Source organism: Mytilus californianus, unplaced genomic scaffold (genome assembly GCF_021869535.1).
Source record: "Mytilus californianus isolate M0D057914Y unplaced genomic scaffold, xbMytCali1.0.p SCAF_6, whole genome shotgun sequence".
Taxonomy (NCBI): Eukaryota; Metazoa; Mollusca; class Bivalvia; order Mytilida; family Mytilidae; genus Mytilus; species Mytilus californianus.
The window spans coordinates 29,543,826-29,569,141 of record NW_026262712.1 but is presented as its reverse complement, the minus strand read 5'-3'; the positions used below and the strand labels follow the sequence as shown (position 1 = coordinate 29,569,141).

The window sequence follows — 25,316 nt, the reverse complement described above, 5'->3', positions numbered from 1 at the left end:
GTATTGTCAGTTGTTTTCGACTTATAATTTTGAATACTGTGGATACATTTATTTTCGTTGGTTTCAATTTTCGTGGATTGAGGAAACTTGCAATTTCGTTGATATCTAATTTAGTGGTTTTACCAATCTCTGCATACAAAACCTATGAAAAATTTGTAATTCGTTGAAGATTTGAATTCGTGGTTTACGTGTACCTACGAAACCCACGAAAATTGGTATCCAACGAATAATAATTAATCCAAAGTATCCCTTTGGTATCTTTTGCCTCTCTCTTACTCTGTGATTAAGATTTAATTGATCGTTTCGGAGTATCCTTCATAAAACAATGAGGCCTCGGTGGCCGAGTGGTCTAAATAGTTACTAGTTAGTCAACACTGAGGTTGTGAGTTCGAACCCCGCTCGTGCTGGTGCACTCGACTCCAATTTTAATTGACTAGGATTGTCAGTTTTCCTATCGAAGGTCGGTGGTTTTCTCCGGGCACTCCGGCTTCCTCCACCAATAAAAACTGGCCGCCACGAAATAGCCCAAAAGCGGTGCTTAAAAGCGGCGTTAAAACACCAAAAAATCAAAATCATAAAACAACCTTATTCACTGCCATTTTTGAACAAAATTAGGACTTGACCCCAATTTCACGGTTCATTGAATAGGACAACGGATAGTGTAATCAGACCGTTCTTTTTCTCGTTTGAATCCTTTTACTTTTGTCATTCCGGGACCTTTTATACATGTAGGTACCATGCGATATTGGATTGGCTCCTTGTTGAAGGCTGCACGGTGACTAATAGTTATTAACTTCTACGTCCATTGGTCTCTGGTGGAGAGTTGTCTTATTGGCAATCATACCACATCTTCTTATTTTCTAAAGGGTGTCCTATGGACACAAATTCTTGTTGTACATACTATTAATGCTGGAAAGAAAGACTAAAACGTTGTACATGTTGTAGTCGGGTTTCGAATTGTTAATAAGCTGATATATATGAAACCATTACACAATTGGATGGAATGATTGCACATCATTACAACTGTGAAATCTAAATCAAAGTAATGAAGTCAAACAAGCCAAACAGATTCGATACCTTAACGAATAAATTTGGATAACTAGTATATATGTTATCAGACGGATATTATTTATGAGGGTCTGGATGGGGGTTCTTCATTATTCTTTATTCTTTATTTTTTTAGACCAATTTTCTTTATTCTTTTTCTTTTTTTACCAATGTTCTCTATCCTTTATATTTTAGCACTCTATTATTCTCTGTTCTTCATTTTTTCCCCCCTATTTTTCTCTATTCTTCATTTTTGGGCCCTTTATACTGCACATTTGCCTACTATTCTCTATTCTTCATTTTTGGGCCCTTTATTCTACACATTTGCCTATTAATCTCTATTCTTCATTTTTTGGCCCTTTATTCTACACATTTGCCTATTTTTCTCTATTCTTCATTTTTGGGCCCTTTATACTGCACATTTGCCTACTATTCTCTATTCTTCATTTTTGGGCCCTTTATTCTACACATTTGCCTATTAATCTCTATTCTTCATTTTTGGGCCCTTTATTCTACACATTTGCCTATTAATCTCTATTCTTCATTTTTTGGCCATTCATTCTGCACATTTGCCTACTATTCTCTATTCTTCATTTTTTTGGCCCTTTATTCTGCACATTTGCCTACTATTCTCTATTCTGTAAACCTCTTCCAGACCCTAACTTATACCAATAGTCGACGAAAGACAGGCGCCATCATGACAAAAATAATAAAGACAAGCAGACAAATAAGAGTCCACAAACGAAGAAATGTCAAGGACTGAAAAACCAGAAACTCCACTAAAACAGCAGCGGTTAACTCATGTGCTCCCGACGTGTTAACCGCCTATACTCCTTTGGTGACAATTGTCTACTAGTTGCTGTTTTTATCTGTTGATGTCATATCCGGTGATAAGGAATAATTATGAAAAGGTGGATTGGTCAATATCTCTAAAATCCATCTACGTTTTCTATCAAATATCGAAACTGTATCAAAATTTGATTTCAACTTATATGTGTATTTCTTTTATTTTTTTTACAAGGAAACATACATTTATCCAGAGCACCTGATTTTATTCTTAATAAGTCTTTAACTAAATTATTCTATCCTGATTAGCATATTGATTCCTGATAGCAGTTTTGGTAAGATCTGTGATCAGAAATTGCTGTGAATCAAGGCTTGTTACCCTCCAGAGCACATTAATTACTCTTGTAATCGTTTCAACATTATCATAATCTGCCGAAAAAAAAACAAAAAAAAATTAATTGTTGAAATGAACTCAGAAAGTGTTGTGCAGGTTTATGTTTAAGGTAACAGGAAAGCAAATTGGCGATCTCATGGATTTGTATGACATTGTTTCAGAATAGAACACGAGGAACAGAATAGGAATATGAAAAGGAATATCAGTAACTTATATACGATCGAAGCAAAAGTAAATTGAATATTCCCTAGAAATAAGTATAAATGTATAGCATGCACGTAAATATGGCAAAAGATATTCAATAATTTATTTGACAAATTGACTTTAAATTTGCTGTCCTACGAGTTTTCGTTAAAAATTGTAAGTTACTGTAACCAAAATTTCATTTTTCTTATACAACATAGATATGTCATTGAATTTGTTTTTGTTGTGTAAATCATTCAAGTGTATCTTTTATCTATAAAACCAATGCCCTCACAACTTCACACTTATACTTGTCTTTTCAGATTTTTTTACACCGTGCTTGGGATTCAACTATTTATACTTCGGTAACTAGTTTAATGAACAAATGTACATTTTATATAAATTAATTAGAAATTTCATCATCGATAACATACATTCAATGATGGATACCCCATATCCTTTATTTTTCTATTTTGGTATAATTTTAAGTAAATTCGTCGGACAGGAATTCGAAAAATCATATTTTAGAAAGTAAACAAAAAATGATTGCACTTCTCTTTTCCGGATATACTAATTTCGTTATCTTTCAAAATATAAAAGTTACACATGTCATTTTTTCGATATTGATTTGCAGTTCAACATACTCTAGTTGTATTCAAAATTACACAAACATCCGTGAGATAGGCCATTTACGTACCTGTTTCCTTAAAAGATGTTTTTTGAGGCTTTGTAAGATCTTTTTCTAATTCCCGCTTTAAGAACTCATCAAATGCATCAGGTTTATGATTTACTATAGTAGATGCGTGTTTCGTCTACATAAGACTCTTATGTGAGGCTCGGAACTAAATAGTCGGAAAGTCAAAAAAATATAAAGTTTAAGAGCATTGCAAACCAAAAAATTCAAGCAAATTAGCCAAATTGATGTAATATTTTGCTAAGGCCATCTATGCCTGGGGGTAGTAATACTTGATGAACATCAACTGAAAGAAAATCACCGTGCCATTGATTTTTCATGTCAGCACAGAAATGCTGCTATTGGAATTGCGATTTATGAAAACTCAGGCTTGCAAACTAACTAATTTATTGTATTATCGAAACATTCTTCTGATGTTACCCACTAAGTACTTTATCATTAACCCTAACTGGTCATCCTGTCTTACTCCATTTTGTCTTAAGGATTTCTGCGCATTCATTACAATGACAGTAAACATATTCATTAAACCAAATACAAATATAAATATGAACAAAAGTATAAAAACAGGACCTAAGTCAGGATGAAATTCAAGGTATTGATTAAAATTGACTATCCTGAATGTACATTCTATAAGGACCATAAAACTGTCTCCGAATGATTTGTAACCAGCTAATGAAGCGCCAAACAACAAATGTCCACAACATGCAAACGCTAACAAAGAAATAATGTAAATAAAAGCGAAATATTTTAAGGGTGTGTTCACATATTCCATCATTGAAAATAAATATTTCAATTTCTGATTCAGCATTAAAAGTTTCAGTAGTTTTATCATTGTAATTACGGTTAACAAAGCCAAAATGTAAAATAATATGCAATCCCATAGGATTGCAAGACTAAAATTAATGTAACTGTCTCTTCCATGACTTCTGTACTGCCGGAGTATTTGTGTTATCACTCTGAATCTCTCTATAAAAATCGCCATTGAAGTATAGCACAATATTAACATGAACATGGAAAGCTTGTTCCAAAACATTTTAAAGTATGTTTTCAAACTGACTAGTCTTATCTTTTTGATCTCAATATAAGACAGGAAAATCGTCAACAGAAAAAATACAATCTCAAACACCAAACTCATAATTTCTTTACTAGTGGAGTAGTGTGATAAAGGTGTTGTATATATCTGAAATGATTTTGTTAGTGTACCCGGGCTGCTATACTCAAAAACGATCATTACTGAACTATACATGTTAACATTAGGATTATACAATACAAATTCTACGAAAAAAGCTCTTGTTCTTGTGTCAATCCATGACTTAAGCATTAACTCTGAAATCTTTGAAATAGCTGAAGGACCTGCGTTCATGTCAACCAAATAGCCACCCCCACCATATATTGCCCGCTCGCCTAGATATGGTACGGACTCTAAGTCCCAAGCATTTTGGTAGGACCATTCATCAGTGGATGAGACCAGTGTTGACTGAATCTGCCAGGACTTGTTGTAATGGTCATTGTCATCATTCATTGAGTTCAATGAAGACGTACATTCCATGCCAAGATGGTCAAAGCCAAATAGTTCCTTCAACTTATCTGGAAAGTTACAGCTGTCTGAAAAAAATAAATATGTTCATGAAAACCTGTGATATCTTAAAATAGAAACATAAAATTGAAAATAGTGAAAACAGAACAGGAACAATCATCGAAATTCAGGTTTGGTTGAGGGTGGTGCAACCCTTAACTTGTAAAGAACATTTTAATTTAAAAAAAAGAATATTGACAGGTATCATTTAAATCAGACAAGTCCCTAAAAAACTAGCAACTATGTAATGTTGATTTTAATCTGTTGTATAACATGTATAAGCACTTGATCAAATGATAAATTTCTATGAGAACTTCGAATACATAAGCGCTTACTATAAAACTAAGCTAAAATGCAGAAGTCATCGTACATATATACATTGTATATATATATTAGTTCAATTGTTATTACAATTTAAATGTATTGTAGTTTTCAATATAAACGGAAATCCTCAACTTTGACTTGCAATGGGTAACAAGGCGGGTGCCACTACTGAAGAAGGAACCGTAATCCTTCCTGAGCACCTTATTCACCACATTCCGTAGGGAATTACACAATAGCATTAACCGAGGATACTATTTCGAACAGTCATTGATAAACACACATCTGTATTCCTATTATTGCACTGAGAGTAAATTTTAACCAAACCAATATAAAACTGATACCAACATCTCCATTTATTCATATTCATAAGAAATTTTTATTCTAAGCTGACGACAATGTTGAACTTTTGAATTCAGAGAATTGTATCAATTCATTCACAAAGCGCTTTGAGGATGCTTACAACAATATGCAAATATCCGCCTATCGATATAAGCATACTCTTGTCTATTGACAGCAGTGGAAATGACAATTAAGCAAATGTACGCTTTCCTAAAAATAGTTTTTAGAACTTTATGCCAAAGTGAAGAATCTTGATTATCCAACAACATCCGTACATCATGTTTGATGATTTATTATGAATACAATAAAGCACTCATTTGCATTCATATCATAAGAACAATCCAGAGACATATTCTTCCTCCAAAAATTATTATTATTAAAACTTATCTTTTCTTAAAAAAAAAGGACATAGACCCCTATATTTTTATACGATATAGTATCCTTTGATAAATGATTCACTGATGGATTTGATTTCATACTGCCAAAAATGTGAGTTTGCATAAAAACAGTATGAAAGTACCGGATGCAGTTATGATTTCATTTTACTTTTACTTAACGTATTATTACACTTTATGTTGAAATGCCAGATTTAGATTGGTTAACACGAGGGAAATATTTTACTCCATCCCATGGCTAAGATTTTATTACTTTTCACTAAGATGCTCGAACAATTTTGCGCTTTATTGAATACGAATGTTTGTTATGTACATATTAAGACAATAATAACCATGATAAAAAAAAGCATTTGACGTTATTGATCCCATCTTTGTAAATTATAAACGTATACACCCTCATCAGTAACGTTAGATATCCCATGTCTAAATTTAAAACATATACACCTTCATCAGGCACGTTAGAGATCCCATAACCGGAAAGAATAAACATACACATCCTCATCAGGCACGTTAGAGATCCCATGTCCGTAAAGAATCAACGTATGCACGCCCACCAGGCACGTTTAGGGCACGTAAGAGATATCAAAATACAAACGTATAAACCCTTACCAGACACGTTACAGATCTCATGTTAGGAAAATAAAACGTATATACACCCTCATTAGGCGCATTAGAGATCTCATGTTTAGTAAATATAAACGTATACGTAAGAAATATTAAAAACGTAGCATGGGAGAGTTGCAACATTAAACTTTAGCACAGTGACAAATTGTTGAGAACTTGATAATTAGTGACACAATGTTATTTGAATAATGTCATTTTCGAAGCACTGGCTACTGGCTGGAAAGAACTCAGTGGCTTAAAGCGGTACAAATATATATTATTATCGTGCAGACAACATGAGTTTCCTGAACAATCCTCCGAAGACAAGCTCGATACGAAAAGTCTGGAGAGTCAAAAGTATAAAAAGTTTGAAAAAATAAAAAAAAGAATAGCGCCTAACAACTTGAAATTTACAGATACATGAGATAGATCGTATCATTTCATACGAATCTGAATTACACCAAACCCGGATTACTTATCAAGGAGGAACACGGGAGACTTTTAATACACCATAATGATATACCAAAGGTGTTATAACACAATTGTCATCATAAAAATAACAGTCTTTCAATAAAAAAGTTGTACTGAGCTGGTAAAAAAATATGATTAACAGCAACCACTAAAATACAAGCCTGGGATAGGCATCTGATTAGTGTGGCGGGGTTTAACATGTTTGGAGAGCTCAACCCTCCCCTTATATGGGACAGCGGTATAACAGCTCAACAAAAGAACAAAATGCTAATAAGTTAAAAAGAGTTTAACTTGTCAGATCAACAAAAAGCACAACAACAAAAAAAGACGAAAGACACAAAGTACAGATCTAAGAGTACATAAAAATTATGAAAAAAAGACAAGCCCATGTGTTTGTTTTGAGATACAAATATTTAAGCAAAATGCTATTTTTGACAGAAATAGATGTCATCGGAATATTTATGTGAAATGTATCGACAGAAATAGATGTCACTGGATTATTTATGTGAAATGTATTGACAGAAATAGATGTCACTGGATTATTTATGTGGAATATTTTGGTAAAAATAGATGTCACTGGATTATTTATGTGTAATGTTTTCGCAGAAATAGATGTCAATGGACTATCTATGTGAAATGTATTGTCAGAAATAGATGTCACTGTATTATTTATGTGAATTGTTTTGGCAGAAATAAATGTTTAACTGCATAAAAAAATTTTCAGACAAGATAATTTCAAAATTTTTTTACAGGAAGTGTATTCGATTTTTAAAAAAACTATTGAGAACTATAAGCGATTCCTACACAAAACTTTTTTTCTTAATAGGTTTAGAGTCTCCTGCAATGCTTGCTTCATTCACCATGTTAGAAGACTACAGAGTTACAAAATGTCAAAAAACAAAAAACAAAAAAAAACAAGCGAAATCCTCGGGGACGTTTTAAAGATAGTAAATTAGAATAGTGACTAGAAATTCGTGAAAATTATAAAGCAACATTTTGAATGTGCATCAAATATATATCGTCACTGACCTCGTTGTTTATTTATTGTTTACCTCTTTGAACCCTTATCTGTCGCAGACGAAATTTTCCTATTAGAAGAAAATCATTTTCTGGAATCTTTCTTGACATTTCATATGGTATTGTTCTCTTCAATGGCGGAATCACACTTTCATTGATATAAGTCCAGACATCACCGCGTGTCTTAACCTACAAAATCATATTAAGATATAAAATGCTCAACACGGTACTTTTAAGTTTAGTTTTTGTGTGAATATAAGCATAAAGACAATAATTATCATTTCAATAAATATGTTTTGTTTTGTTTTGATATTAATCTGCTGTCCCACATGTCTTTTTGTTTAAATTTCGTCCTTTATTTTCTAAGTACAGGAGAACGAGTTACCGAAATTAATAATCCTAAACATAAACTAGATGTGAAGTGCCTAGAGACTTTGTACGAGGTGCCGTACAAAAATCCACAACAATCTCTTAAATTCCTAATATCATCGTTTTTATAAACAGTGCTATTCATATAAAAAAGGGAAAAGTAGATACAAATTCTATGTTTGAGGTCATGAAAAGTCTCACTTTGTAAACAACCACACTGGATTCCAGCAAAAGCACCGAAGATGATATGAGCACGCTGCTGGACGTTTTGATCGATACCATGTTTGTGCGTATCAATATTTCAGCAGACAGTCGGTATCCAAATGGTACTAATTGTGTGCACTAATAACGGCTGACTTGTTTTTGTATTCATATATTGATAATCTCCTATCACTCAATAACCCGCATTTTCAATGAGTGCTTTCATCTCATTTATCGCAGAGAACTTGTTAACTTCTACGTCATTTGGTCTTTGGTGGAGAGTTGTCTCATCGGCAATCATACCACTTTTCCTATTTTGATATTGAAATAAAGGATACTACTGAATGTGAGAGGTTTGCTTTATAGCTATATGGTTCCTCGAATTTGGCACAGGTGGACGAATTAAAAACTAGAATCTATAACATATGTGATGATTTCAACTTTCCAACATCAACTTTCCTTTTTCTCAGCAGTTGAATTCCCCCTGCTCCATCAGATGGCGTTTATATATCTCAATTAATACGATAAGCTCGTGCATGTTCACACTTTACGGACTTCAAACACAAAAATGACTCAAACATCGTTATGAGGAAGAATGACTGAAATCGACACTACTTGAGTTTAACAGTCATCTTCTCAAATTATTGAACCTATACTATGTATCGGTGTCTCACCTCATAGTGATATGTTTTTCGCGTCTTAGCTACTTAGATCCCAGTAAAGTCTGATCTGTAATTTTACTGATTGTGCCTTATTCCCTATTGTGAAATGTGGATTGAATTGCAGGAGATACTTAGCTGTCGACACACCCTGTTTCGATCCTGATGGAGGGCATGCAAAAGACTATTTTCATATTACCGACTTTTGACTCCAGATTATATTATTTTTCGATAGGTTACCTTTTCTGTGGTAGAACATCCTGGTACTAGGTCAAGTAAGAGCAACCAAAATAAGTAAAATCAAACATATAATCGGTGTAATTTTAGGAGGAAAGTACTGTTTTCCGATGATTTTGTCGTGCAAAGAAAATGTAAAGCAGTAAATTTTCCCCAAAAATTGTACCGATTGAATGCTTGATTTTACTTTTTTTCCTTGCTCTCACTTGAATTGTACCAGGATGTCCTAACACAGAAAAAGTTACCTGTCGAAAAATTATATAATCCGGAGTCAAAAGTTGGTAATATGAAAATAGTCTATTCCCTAACTGTTCTGTTTATTTTTTTGTTGGAAACATCGGTACAGCGCTGATGTGTCTACTTTGACTTATGGTTTATGATTGCTTATTGGTTCTTCCTTCTCGGTTTGTCTTACTTACAGTTTCTAATTTCTTTTTGATAAAGATATTATTGATATCTTGTGACTGCATGAAACATTTCTCCACGGGTCGATGGTTGTGTACAACAAATAACAACATAAATGTGAAAAACACGTAAAGAATTATGTCCTGAACATTTGTCTGGATTTTTTCTTTTAAATCAAATTCTTGTTTAGCTTTCTTCAGACTTTTTTTTGAAGCATGTTCTGGGATAATTGTCGTCATATCACTTCTTTCCTGCAATGATGTATTGCTCTCTGAAATTAAAAGATAAATATTTCATAAGATATCAGCTAGACGCTATTACGTTCGTGTATACTGATATAAGAAAAGTGTATGATTATGTCTACATGAATTAATTTTCAAAAACTAATGGTCAGAAAATACAGATTATAATAATTTTGATATTTATAATTGTCAATGAATGAATATATGGCAACAGGTAATGAATAATCTCATAATAGACACTAGGCTTAACATTTTGTACGCCAGATTGCGTTTCATTTACAAATTATAAAAATAAAAGAAAAGATTTAAACAAAAAAAAGTTCGTAGAGCATTGGGACCCAAATTCCAAATCGTTGTGCCAAATACAGCTAAGATATCTGGGGTAGACATTTCTTAGTCTAAAAAGAATTCAAAGTTTTGTCAACAGTTAATTTATAATAATGACCATATCAATGATAATGCATGTCAACACAGAAGTGCTGACTACTGGGCTGGTGATTACACTTTTGTCTTATGTTAACACTGGTTATATGACGTTTTGAAAAAGAAGACACTTTACATATCTAGAACCAAATTTATTTTGGACTCAAACCTCACTAAAGAGATATGAATTGTCGAAATGTGCATCTGCCAGGTGCAATAAATTGTGTATCATTAATGTACTTATATACGGTCTAATATATATCATATACTTCAATGTTTAATTCTTCAAATTCGGGCTTATAACTCGTAAAAAAATGAAAATAACTCTTCATAAATTTTATGAATCCGAAGTGCTTTTCTGGATTTTCCTTATTCAGGTTCAAACCCAAACATTTTAAAGTCGTTGATGTATAAATACCGAAACACGTGGATATCTATAACACCAAAAAGGAGACTAAAAATAGCCAAGTTCATCTAAAGTCAACTTTGCCTGAGGGAGTTTGCACCTTAGTTTCTATATAAATTTCAAACTGAAAAAAAAAATGAAAATTTAAGAAAGGTATTTTATACATCAAGTCAGTACCGAGGAGGACCAATAGTCCACCAGCAGCAGTATCTATCTAGTGCCATAAAAAAAAAAGAAAAAAAAACTTTATCAATTTGTTTGAGTCTTCTGGATTTATTTACAAGGAACGCTCAACACTAAACATTAGAAAGCCTAGAATGTATAAGTGCTAAAACACGTGGAGAAATATATAACAAAAAGGGGGCAAAAATAGTAGTTAAATCCATCTTTGTTCAACTTTGCCTGAGGGTGTTGTTACCGTAGTTTCTTGATACTTTCTGACTTTATAAACAGATAATTTAAAAACAGTATGTCATAAATCATGTCAGTACCAACGCTCTCATGGAGCCAACTGACATCCCAGCGAATTATAAAATATAGACCTGTTTTGCTTATTCTCATTTAGTTTCTATCTATAACTATCTTAATTTTGAACATATTTGATAAAACGCAAAATAGGCATTAACTTGAAAAAGGAACTGATAAAAAATATTTATCACATGTTTTATTGCTGATCATTATTGCTAATGGGTTCTGTACATGCCTATCTACCATATTGTAGATTTGTGTTTCGTAGTATAAAGTATTAATGTTAAATGTTAATAGAACAGTCACTCCTATACTGTTACAGAAGCAACTGATACATTTGTTTATACAGACGTATTGACCAGCGTCTTTGTTATCCTTTTCGTCGTCTTTCGTATTTACTAAGGTGTTGTCAGTTTCTCTTCGACTTTTTTACCTTCATCACCTCCATCAGGAACGCGCAAAAAGCCAATAATGTATAAATTACATGAGAAGCGTACGATGAGACCTAAAAGTAAAGCTAAACCCATTGAATGTCAAATTTGACTGAGGGTGATAGAACATCTATATAACGTCAACTTTGCATGAGAGAGGTTTAACTTTAGTTTCTTAATATTTTTTCAAAATAATTTCTAAATTCCTCAACGGCCAATTCAAGAAACGTGTGTTATCAAAACTGTCTTCTGAAGAAAGGACTACTGATTTGGTAATAAACATCTCGGGACCTACCAGTCTACCAGCATTTGAATCTACCCAGTGCTTGAAAATGAAAACATCTGTTTATTTTTTTTTGAAAAAACGACCAAAATACAAGTCAGTGGTACCAAACAATTTTTTTCGATATGTCTTTACTGTTAAGGTTACACGATACCGAATGACGTTACGCCACGAGTTATCGTTCCTGCTGTTGTCGACATCTTTGAAAATATTGACGGCAAACGTAAAGCCTGATGTTTTATAATAACTTAGAACGAATTAAACAAACAATTTGCCTCAGTCTGGTATAAAGTAGTTGAAAGATAAATGTTTCTTTATTTCAAATTTGCAAATATATATGACTGTATATTAAAAAAACCTTCATTTTAACGCCGCTTTCTATACGTATCATATTCAATCACAAAACAAAAACCTTTGCATAATTACGATTCAAATAAAAGAACAAAAATGAGAAAAAGAAAATCACACTTAGGTGAAATATAAATAGTAAATTAACCTTTTATTTTTATTAACATTTTTAATAGTAACTTTGCATAGATGCAGAATGTCGAGGGATTTGATGCAATACGTTATTTGAAATTGATTGTTTCGGCGTCTTCCTCCCATTCTTCTTCTCATTCTTCACATTTAAATATATACTTTGTATATGTTCTGTTTCTATTGATAAGTAAGCATGTGTACGATTAATCTATATATGTTCTTATGCATAACAAACTGAGCTTTTTATTCTGGGTTGAAAGTAGAAATCCAAATTATAGAAACGCATGATAATGTATGAAAATACGGGGAATTGTACCACAATTAATGCAATTCCGCTATGAAGCCCATTCGTTTTTTAAATGGTCACCGAAAAACGTCATAGGCAAAATAGAAAAAGGGAATTTATTTGGAAAAGAATACCGATAGCATTTAGCGGGAAAAAACCATGCAAGCAGACGTACAAACTCAGACAGAAACTGGTTTATTGGCATGGAATGAAAAAAGAAGAGTTGTTGAAATTGGCTATTTGGCCGAACAAAATTCACTATGTTTCAAGTGTAAACAGTATTTGAAATTTATTGGACTGTACAGAAGAAATCCGATATGGTTTCGGAAGCTGGTTTAAAACAAACTACTAGCATTGTAATTTTATAAGCACAGTCTAAACAGGACAGCTACATCGGAATTAGGAGAAAGTTAACAAAGGCTTAAACATATGGAATGTCAACACTAAATGCGCACTCGGTTAGGTCGAAATAAAATTTAATCATTCAGATCCCGTTACATCTTTTTCTTTCAATTCCATTCTGAAATAAATTATTTCTCGAAATTTACAATCAAACGATTAATTAAAAACCTGTGGCCCCACAATGATTGAATGATCGGTGCTTCGATGAAGGTTAATCCAGAAAAGCATTTCGACCGCAAACAAGCTACAAAACGATATTTTCATTAACCCATTTTATTCAAACGGCAAAAACAAACTGATAAAAAAAACCAGTTCCAATGCCCCCACCCCACCCCCTCCCGCGTTGTACATATTGTATCTGTCAATGGCCATTATAACTTTAAAAAAAAAAATTGTTTGTTCTTTGATTGATTTTTTTATAAATATCGTGAATAGAGAAATGCAGATTTGAGAGCAAATGCAATGAAATTTCCGATATAAATTATAACATCACATCTTCACAACAAAAGTCAGATTTTAACTATAACAGCAACATATTTCAGTCTCCTAGTACGCATTTGTTAGTCTTTAAAATTCTTGTATTTTAGGAGAAAACTCAATCGCTTATGAAATAAGGAGATGTGGTATGATTGCCAATTAGACAACTTTCCATTAAAGACCAAATGACGTAGACGTTAGTTTGCTTACGTTGCTACATTTGAGATCTCCATATTACCAATCCATTATGAACTGCTTATTCAAAAAGATATTTTGTCACCAAATGATTTATAAAATAGAACATCATCATATATGCCAATATATATTTTGCTCCCTTGACAAAATGCTGGGAGCATATTGTTTTACCCGTGTCCTTCGACAGTCCGTCCCTTACTTGGTATATAGAGTTAATACGGCTATTTTTTTTAGGATTACAGTTTTAAAGCTTTAGCTTTTAAATTATGTACTTGGTGTTAGTACATAAACAATACGCGCATCTTGTCATATTTTAATTTTTTTATTACAGGTTGCTGAATTTGGCATTTTGATAATATATTTTTTTGTTTACCTATAGTGCATGTATATTCTCAGGATCACTTTTTTTTAATAATTTTCCACGAATGACAGAATATTGAACTTTGTCTATTCGAGTGAAATTTTGCATACAGTTTGCAAGGTTTGTCCGACTAACTACGCACACAACCCACATGTTTACATCATACAGAGTATACTATATTTATAGAATACGTATTTTATCAGGATGTTGATTTTCTTTATAATTTTCACAACTAACAGAATGTGTAATCTTTTTTGACGGCTGCATCAAATATGTCTTTTAGACATAACTTTTCAAATTGTATTGTATCGTCCTGAAAATCCATGAAATATTTGCCACTGGACGTTAAGCAACCATCAATCAATCAATTCAAATTGTACTTCAATATCACTGTTTACATAAAATTTTTGAAGCACTTTATTTTATTCATGCATGGATACATCGGTGTCATCAGCATTGTCTAGTTTGGTAGGGTTAAGTAAAGTTGAAGATTCAGTTTTGAAGGCTAAAAGTGCACCCAGTTAGGACGAAATAAAATTAACTCATTAGAATGTTATATTGAATTATTAGGAAATTTCCGACAGGGGGATTGAAAATAAAATAACAAACACCATTCAGATCCCGTTACATTTTTTTTTTCAATCCCTCTGAATAAAAATAACGTTATTCTGTATTCCGTAACGTCACATATTTTTGTCAATTTCTAAGCGTATCGGTCATCTTTGAAGCGATTTATCTAAAAAACAAGGATGGTGACATATGTTTTTTTATACATGTATGGATTTGGTGTACAATCCTGGATATTATGTTAGTTTTTCGTCTTTCTCTGTATATGAGAAAATAAACATCCATTGAAAAGTCTAGAAAAGTAAGTCGAAAAAAAGGCATTTTCCCTATATATCTATGTAAATTTGGCGCCAAAGTTGACATTTACTTATCAAAATTACAAAAAAACAAGAATGATGACCCCCATTTTTTATTTCATATTCCGATGTAACTCTATTCAAAGTACCAGTGTGCCAAAAATTTTAGAAATCGGGAGATATGCCATTCGGTATCGTGTTACCTTAAATCATTTTCACAAAATCCAATTTCTCCTTTAAAATGGTTGATTAGTACCGAAGGTAAAAAAAGGCAACATGCATGATTATCATAATGGTCCAGCTGATAAAGGAAATAGCATTTTATATTTGAAGACTACCATTGAACGCTCCTATAAGATTTTAACAGTGTAACCCACCTTCCTTACCACGGACGACATCTTTTTACGATATGATTATATCTAATCTGTGTAGTAATCAATAGTTAGACAAAAAAGTGCAAAATATGTTTTAATCCTGGTATATATGATAACTTTACTTATCATATAAAGGAACTGTCTGACGGACTGACTTACTGATAGATGGACATGGCGCAAACTTATAGTGACATTTGGCGTCGCTGGTAGGAGACTTTTAAATTGGTAACTAAACCAAACTTGTATTTGAAATTATCGAACTTACCTTCTGGTTTGTGTACAGTCAAGACTGGTCCGAAATCAATTTTAACCTCCCGTTTCAATATAAATGTAAACAACATGGCAAAAAACACAACACTGATAGGTTCAATTAAAAAGACATCATCAACAAATGCTGTAAGAAAGGACACCAGCCAATTCAAACTCTCATAGTAGCCATATTTTAATCCGTACAGCATAACAAAATATGATGCGATCAAAGATGTCAAAATAGTTGTGGTCCATGCAATGTATATAACCCACCACGGAAACCTGAAAATAGAATTTTTTAAATACATATAAAAGTAAAAGTAATTGTATCAATTTACAGATTACCTGTACGAAAACAAATATGATACACAGCAACAAATGACAACAACGGAATAACAGTCTCCTGGCTTGGGACAAGCACATACAGAATGTAGCGAGATTTGAACTAGTTTGAAGACGCCAACCCTCCCCTAACTTTGTACAGTAGTGTAACAGTACAACATAAGAACAAACTATAAAAATCAGTTGAAAATGGCTTTACTAATGAGGTGGATACAAAGATGAAATACATCTAACAAAAACACAGAGTGGACGTGAGCAAGGTACTTATACATCCCCACAACAAAAAGACACTAAATACAGATCTGAGAGTACTCGCAGTTATTGACAGCTAGTTCAAAGCCAATAAGAACTAATAAAAAAATCATGCATCCAAGACTAAAATATCAATCTGACACATCCGACATCCAATGGATTTAGTGTATAGACGTCATTAACAGTCAGAGAAAAACATGACCTTGTGCAATGCCAAGATACAGGTTTCGACAGATTGTAGGGCCATGAATGTTCATATGTATATAAATAATATTTAGTTTGATTTTAATTAACTGATAACAAAATCAATATTAATACCAATAAAAACAATATTTAAAGATCTAATTATAGTGTTGAATAGGTAAACTGTTATAATAAGTTCATTTAAAGTATCGATAAGTTTACCCGGATCGTATCTAAATTTCCGGTCTCGGAAAACAACATCTCCGTAAAATTTAGGATGTGTATATTTATCACAATTTCATCACTATATTTGCGAACAAGTCGTTTAACATTTATGCTATGTGAAATTTTAATTAATTTGAGATGAAGAACAGCAAGAAAAGCGCTGTTTTTTTGTTTTTTGTGTGTTTTTGCTGTGCATGCAATGATTTTATATTATGGATGGGTACCTTTTATTTTTCTAATATATGACGAAAACAGTATCAGAATTAAGTTTGCGATCAGTCTTCTTTTATTACTCAAAGTACCTGTCAATATGCCATAACCAACCAAACCTACTTAGGATATAGAATTCCACTTCGGGTCAATAGCCGCGGAAAAAAAGCTGCCAGAGAAGGTTGACAAAAATGAAAATAACATCATGAGTCTTTTGTAGACGGAACGCGCGTCTTGCTTACAAAATTTTAATTCTGATATCTATGATGAGTTTATTTTCAATATTCATAATAAATAGACAATTTCCAGGGAAAATCTCTTTTTACGATTAATATTTGAACTGTTGAAATGAAAGCAAGGATGTGATCCAGGATTCGCAATGTTAATGGAATAATAAAAATATCACTTTATGCATTTGATGAGTCGGAATGCTTTATCATAACGCTCAAACTCCAACCCAAAATTTGAATTTCCAAGGATGTACAAGTACTAGAATACCGTGGGAGGTATATGACCATAAGTATTTAAAAATAGCAACATTAACCTAGGATCAATAAGTGTTTACTTTTTTAGGATTTTCATGAAAGAAGTTTGTCTCTTTTTGCGATTTTCATTCGAATTTTCTTGGAATTAGTTTAAATAGATTAATTTTTCAAGAAAACAGATTTTCAAGAATACGAACACACAAAGCCCTTCCGGTTTATCTTCTTTGGGGACGATGTCTGCATGTATAAATATTTGGAAACGTCTATTTGGTCATTCAAATACTAAACCCTTGTAAATTCCATTATATTGACAACAATGTGTGAATAAAACACATAGACATAATGGTAAAAATGTCAAAAATAGGGGCACAGTAGTCAACATTGTGTTATAATCTCAATCACATATAAACAAACAAATATGTTAACCCTTGTAATATTCATCAAATTATATATTTAAGAAATATTTTGTTGATGTATCATGTGTATGTACTTGCTATTGTTCGGAATAAATTTCTTCAAACGATCCTAATCAAACATTACGAGTGACCATCGTTGTCCTAGTTTTGTACATCCACATTCAAATAAACATGGTAGGTACATTACTTCATATATAATACTGTAATTTATGCTTTATTCAAACAATACACTTTAATAATATACACCATAAATAGCTAGAATTTTAAAAAGCAAATTCAAACCAAAAATTAATCATCATTTCCACTTCAACGAAAGACAATTTATATGAAATATCTGTGTGAGTTGGTAATGATTCCCAGATACCTTTTACATTTTTCTTTATTCGTTGTTTTAGGTGTGTTAAAGATAACCATGGATATGGTGAATTTGTCGTAACCACAATCCCCTGCCTCGTTGATAGCACTGGATTGAAATATCACTGAAATCACTGTAACGTTATACTTGAAATTAACAAGAAAACGAATACCACTAGAAAAACAGGAAATACTTACTTTTCCTGAGCATGTGAGTACACCTCAAATGTTGGTGTAGTTGAAGTTGCCATCTCTTTAGTTTTCTGCACCTTTTCTTTTCGTCTTTTTCGAGCGCCACTGATGATTATGTTTATGACGAAACGCCCGTCTGGTGTATCAAATTAAATGCCTGGTATCTTTGATAACTAATTTGAACATTTGGTCATGGCGTCGTCCGGAAGATAAGTTATTGAATTGTTTTCATCCTATGATTTTTATTGATACGCTGATATCCTCCCTCCATTTTCTTTAAAGTCGTAGTTTTGATAATGACTTATTTGGATACTTGCATGTTACCTACTAGATACCTAGCCAATGCCAGAATGTGCGTTTTATGATTTTATTTTCTATTACATCGCGTTAAAACTCTTTTTTGTAACCTGGCTGCGATATGTTTTACATATCCGTGCTCCGTATTTTGGAAATTCATTTTCCTAACGATTTTTCTCGACGACGATCCTTTCATATCAAAGTTTATATCACATGTTTGCAGGACGAATACTAGTGTATCTAGTCCTTCAACGATTCGCATCTGTTTGCATGGTAACGATGCTAAGAGCGAAATCGCATATTGACATTCTTCAAACATTTAAATGAATAGATATTGACCCGTAAGTTTATTATGCGCAAGAAGTATATTGACCGACATGCGATTAAACTTCATTCGACAACATATTGGTACTGTCGAGTACTTCTATTAAGTATTTAATGTCACTTTGGGCGTAGATATGCTTTAGGTATAAAAAAAATAGCTTTACAAATAAGCCACTGAGGCCTTCACACAATGGAGATACAAGAAACAGATAAAAATATTAGTTTACTTACATCCATCGTTTTACTGCCACAATTTCACGATCTCTTTTATCTGATCCCTTTTCAACACATGCCGTTGGACTGTTTACATTAATTTCCATATATCGTTCTTTATGTAGCTGTTTTGTCTTCGATCGCACAAAAAGTTCAATGATAGCAAAGTTTATAGGAAACATTATTAAACTACTTTCCAAACCAATGATAAAGTCTTTCAGGGAAAATTCAAATCGAATACTGGCTACTTGAGAACTAATCGTTTCGTCAGTGGGAATTCCATGAAACATTAGACAGGACAACATTGTACAAAGCAATAAAGACAATGCGCATGATAATCTTTGAACCCTCGAGAAATCACTACATGGTGGTTTTGAAATTATACTGATCCACAAATGCCCTCTACGTAAATCTTGGCTTGTTCTAAGTAAAAACTGTTGCTTCAATTCGTAACTTGACTTGATTGACAAACACACTTTGGCAGTGCAACTTTGTATTCCTAGCCAATTATCGTGGTAGAAATTAAATACTTTCTTCGTTTGCAAGTCTTGTATTATTATTCTTGAAAGAAACCTAAAACAAAATAAACAAATTGTCTTAATCAATAAAAAAATATTTCTGTTATCGATAATTTAACACATATGTACACATTGTTATTAAACTCATGAAGATAACAAACTCGATAAGAGTGTCGAATGAATACTTCAAAACCCATTAGGTACATCCATATCCTTTCGTTGTCTCATTGGCAATTATACCACATCTTCTTGATTTATAATACCACGCCACATGTGCCTCGTCAAGTCAGTCATTTGAATAGAGGATGTTTTTTGTTATACAATAAATATAAGAATATAACATGGGGTTACAAAAACTGCCATTCAAAAAGGAAAGACAACTCAAATTCAAAAATGAAAATAATATTTCACAAAAATCTGTATTATTAATTTGATTCCCATCAGACACGGATGTAAAATAAGTGCTTGTTAATGTCTTTGTCCTTAAAAAGTTGATGTTGATAGCAGTTATTCAATATTCCAATTTTTTTAATTCATTGTTCAGATTTGGGATGATTGAGAGCTTGATTTTTGGTTAATGTGTCTTTTGTTTAAGAATGTATGTTGATGACCTCGATATGGGTTATCTGTTGTTTTCAGACTGCTAAAAGTAACATGTACAAAAATTCACCATTTTTCAACATCGTAATTAACAAAAAAATATATTCCAATTTTTATCCTTTGTCATCTGAAAAAACTTACATTTCTAATTTCGCAAGGTAGTGTAGATTTGTATTAAAAAATTCCAAACTAAACTCGTTCAATGATATGATTATTCATAATTGATCAAACGTGTTTCAATTGTTTAAACAGCTTGGATTTTGAATCATTTAATTCTCAGTAGTGGGTTTATTGTTGTTAATTTTCTTGTTTGTAGATATGCTTTTTATCTTTTTTTGAGTAAGTAACTGGTTTTACATGCTTGTTGTATTGTTGTTTTTGTAGACCTTGGTCTTGTTAGGTTATTTGCATCTTGCCTCTTGACAGAATCTGTCAAATTTATAGGATTCACAGTTACTTTAGTGCAAGTAATCTTGATGTACACTTATAAAGGAACGTGTACGTCTGTAGAGAATGATATAAAATATACCGGAAAGATGCATATAAACTGTACATCTGTAAAGATTTATATAAACTCTGTACCGGAAAGATATATATGAAATGTACGTCTGTAGAGAATGATATAAACTTTTATCATATATTTAGTATTAAATACAGACGTTTTGTATATTGAATTAAGGTTTTTTCTCCAGTCTGTAACATCTACCCTGTATCGCATACACCGTATTGCATAGCTTAACCCATATCGCACCCCTTTTTGGAACATCTCGAGACTCTTTTCGGAACTCCGCAGTTGTTATCCGCTTGAATTTTCAGAAGATGACAATGTCGGACATGTTACCCATCTTGCCACTAGAGGGACACATGTGCCCATATATTTGATTTATGCAAGCACTTGTTCATTACCGCATTTCTTTCAGATAAAACACCCAAGAATATAGAGTAGATATATCGTATATATAAACTTTACATCTGTAAAGAATGATTTAAATCGTACCGGTAAGATATATGTAAACTGCACATATGTAGAGATTAATTTAAACTTGTACCGGTGAGATGTAACTGTACATCAAAATTGCTTGAGCTAAAGTAGCTGTGTATTAATTAGATGCGCCATCTTTTTATTTTTCCTAGAATAATTAGCTTAAAATCAAATCGTAAATATTTCATGGATATTTCAGATACATATGTTTAGATCCACAGATTGGGTCATTGTAGATGACCTTAATATGTTAATCACCTGTCCATTACTCTCATTTAGTCCCATTTGTAATCATATTTTGCTAAATTGTTTTAAACAAAAGTGCTATTTTTTAAAAGACATAATAATTTCGAACAGAATCTAAATATTTAAAAATAAACTATGTGTGTACAAACCATGATGGCGAGGAACCACTGTTGTCGTGCCATACAATTACATTCACAATGTATCCTATATCGTAGGAAGAAGTAATAAGAAACCAGTCTTCACCACCCGATGTAAACAAAACCTGCGGTGATGAGGTCCTAGTCAAACAATGCCTTGCACTTTGTCCTTTGTTGCCTTTTATGTAGCATGAAACATTTGCTGTAGTTCTAGCATTGTACCGCCATCCAGTGACAATGCACATAACATACTTAAACGGGTCTGAAGGATCACTCGGAAAAGGTGTCACTATACCATCCTACAGAAGATACTATGTAAAACAGTAGAAATCTATCATGAAAAACATAGCATGGTTCCAAATTGCCTTGATAAATCAATTATAACTATTAAATCGTCAATTTAATTTCCCGACTCCAGAGTAAATGAGAATGACATTTGAATAACCATGCCGTTTGTCAAGCTTGCATACTTTAAAACCTGGTTTAATCCACCGTTTTCTACAAACGAAAATACCTGTAACAAGTCAGGAATATGACAGTTGTTTTCCTTTCGTTTGATGTATTTGAGCTTTTGCATTTGCCAATTGTTAAAGGACTTTCCGTTTTGAATTTTCCTTGGAGTTTTTATTTTTGTTGTGTTACTCTTTGCTACAAACTTAGATCCATTTAGTACATAAATAAACAATTGTACTTAATAAAAATATTATCAAAAGATACATTCCGAAGTGAGGTGGCTCTGATGTTCTTGACGCGTCTCACACATAATCTTCGGATAATGACTCTGTCCTATCAACAGACTTTCAAATGTCTTAACAATATCCTCACAACATTAAATTAACTACCGAGTTAAGATACCTGTATTATGAACACTATTGTATTTTTCTGTTTTTAAGTCCTGATAAAACTGTCTTAAGACAAAAGCCTGTAATTCAGTGGATCAAATTGTTTGCTATCTGGCATAACACAAAATTTTGTTTACTGTTTTTCTCTTATGAATCATTTTCAAATTTTGTCTGGACGTACGGTGACCCATCTTAGTCTTTTGGTCTCGAGTTGGTGCATAGATGTCTGATCGGCAATCATATCACATCTTATTTCTAAACTGCGTAATGCGTTTCCTGTATAATTTTTGACGTTCTTATTTATCTATTGATATTAATTCTGATTCGATATCAATTTCCGATACCGAACAATGAATGTACACCACGTGTTCAATGAAAACCTTTATCAGGTACACTTCCTAACAAATTCGGTGGACTGTTAGTCAACGATAGTAACAATTGCACAGTAGTCTATGTTTCGCCACTGACACAATTTATGACATGCGGTTTTTTTTCAATTTTACGTTGATATGTTATAAAACTATTCCGAAACTAAGGTTTCACCTCCATTAGGCAATGTTGACCAAAAACGGTCATGGCTACCCCTGTTAGGTCATGTTTGGCCTGATTGTTCATGATTTTGAGCGTTCTTGATAAAAGTAAATCCGTAGGAGAGCTTTGAATGTATTATTTTCAGTTTTTATCCTTTAATGTTAATTTTATTTACAAAATTTGAGTCCCTACGATCTGCTTGTCTTGCCCTGTAAAGAGTAACAAAATACATCAACCAGACCAATATCACTACAGACACTACGACTGGGTTCTCAAAAAACGTCAGAAAAAGTAAGGCATCTTGAAATGGATCCACAATATTAGGTAATACAAACAATCCGCCAGCAAAATCGGTAAGATGATCACATTGGCACTCTAATGTATCGCTTGATGTAAAAGGTGAAACCTGCAAATATAAGATACAAAAATCGTTCTGTAGTATTAGTAGTAGAACATTTTGACTTTGCTTTCCAAATTGTGTACAAATTTATCTTGGTTCAAGCTAGTTGTCATCCTTTTGATAACTGCAATGTGTTGGGTTTTTTAATGTATTTTAGCTTCACGACATATTGACTAGATATGAAAAGTTTGGGTTTATCGGGCATATACAACATGTACAAATGCTTTATTCCCTCTCTTTAGAACGGACGACTGTTTTGATGATTGCATAATATTTGTCTACGTAGTAAACAATATGACTGACCTGATCTTTATTTGTTTATATTTTGTTTTACAAATAAAGACTTAATAAATATATTTATCATGTTTATATATTTACAAAGAGAAAACTTTTTTAAACACAAGTTTGTATGAATGATACATGTAGTGAGATTTCTAATGTCATATCCTGTGGTGTTTGTCGTTGATGGAATATGTTCGTTGTTGTTCTGCGGTTTGCAAGTTGTATCGACTATTATATTATTTGTTTGTTGCGTTTCTCTGTGATGAATGTTCTTGCGTGTGTTTGTGCTGTATTTGTGTCATGTGGTGTTGTCATTTTAGCGATAGTTTTTGACATTGTCATAAAGCGGGAGGTTTGGCTAGCCATTAAACCAGGTTCAACTAAACATATTTTCTTAAAATGTCCTGTACCAAGTCAGGAATATGGTACACTGCTACTTTTGCATAGGTACTATTTCTGTACTAAAAATCTGAAGTACTGTAAATTTACTTTTAATATATAGTACTATTTTGTTACTCTAAATTATTGTAATATTTATGTACCTGTCTTTTACAGTACTTGATTTGTACTTAAAATTTAAGTACTCAATTTGTACTTAAATTGTGTAGTACTAAATATGCACCTAAAATATGAGGTACCCATTTTGTACCTTAATATTATTTTACTTTTTTGGTACTGTAGTTCCTAAGTACTTTTTTAGTACCTTTATTTTGCAGTGCTTGATACGTACTGAAAATGTTTGTACTCAAATTGTACTTTAATTGTGTAGTACTGAATATTTACCTCAAATATAAGGTACTCGTTTAGTACCTGAATTTTAATGTACGTTTTTGGTACTGAAGTTTCATTGTACTAATGAAGTACTGTTGATTTAAAGTACTAACTTTTTACAATTAATTTCAAGTACTTAATATGTACAATCAATTAATAGTAAATATTTTTACCATACATTACAAGTATTGTACACTACCAGGAATTTATACAGCGTTTTCATGTACTTTTAATGCCACTACATATACAGTACTGGTAAAAAATATCATCAACCAGTATATTTCTTACCCATACCTTTTCAGTACACATAATTATATGCATGTTTTCAGTGATGTTGAGAAAAAGTTGTTTTCAGTACCAGACATTTTAATCATTTTTCAGTACTGAAAATTTCAGTCATTTTTCAGTCCTGAAAATTTCAGTCATTTTTCAGTCCTGAAAATGTCAGTCATTTTACAGTACTGTAAATTTCAGTCATTTCACAGTACTGAATATTTTAGTCATTTTTCAGTTCTTAAACTTTTTGTCATCTTTATGTACTTCTACACATACAATATTAGGTCAATGTCAGAAAAATATAAAATTGTTTGTATGAGGCTGAGAAACTGGGGAAAGACGAAGTTTTACTGAGCCCTTCCTCAGTTTTGTGTCGAATACAAAAAAGTTTATATCTTTATGACATTGACCTAATATTGTTTTTATACTGCAACTTAAATTAATACATTGATAGCTTTTTAAATCGTAACTATTATATATTAGTAAAATAAATATCAAACTCATTTTTATCCCTTAATGAACCCCTGATTGTGGAGAATGTGTTCCATGATGAAATTGACATTGCACAAAATATAGAAATCAACGACAACGGAAGCCC

At 32.4% G+C, this 25,316-nt stretch overlaps 2 protein-coding genes across 3 annotated transcripts in view; one reads left to right on the top strand and one right to left on the bottom strand.

Moving 5' to 3' along the window:
* The window catches only part of LOC127705049 (transcription intermediary factor 1-beta-like), a 605,637-nt gene that overhangs the window by 361,427 nt on the left and 218,894 nt on the right, over positions 1 to 25,316 (top strand). The window lies entirely within an intron of this gene.
* LOC127705476 (polycystic kidney disease 2-like 2 protein) lies at positions 3,499 to 8,317 on the bottom strand. Its single transcript, XM_052209792.1, has 2 exons — positions 7,865 to 8,317; positions 3,499 to 4,709 (listed from the first exon to the last, which is right to left on the bottom strand). Exons 1-2 carry the CDS (start codon positions 7,938 to 7,940, stop codon positions 3,499 to 3,501), a joined length of 1,287 nt encoding a protein of 428 aa, XP_052065752.1. The 5' UTR covers positions 7,941 to 8,317.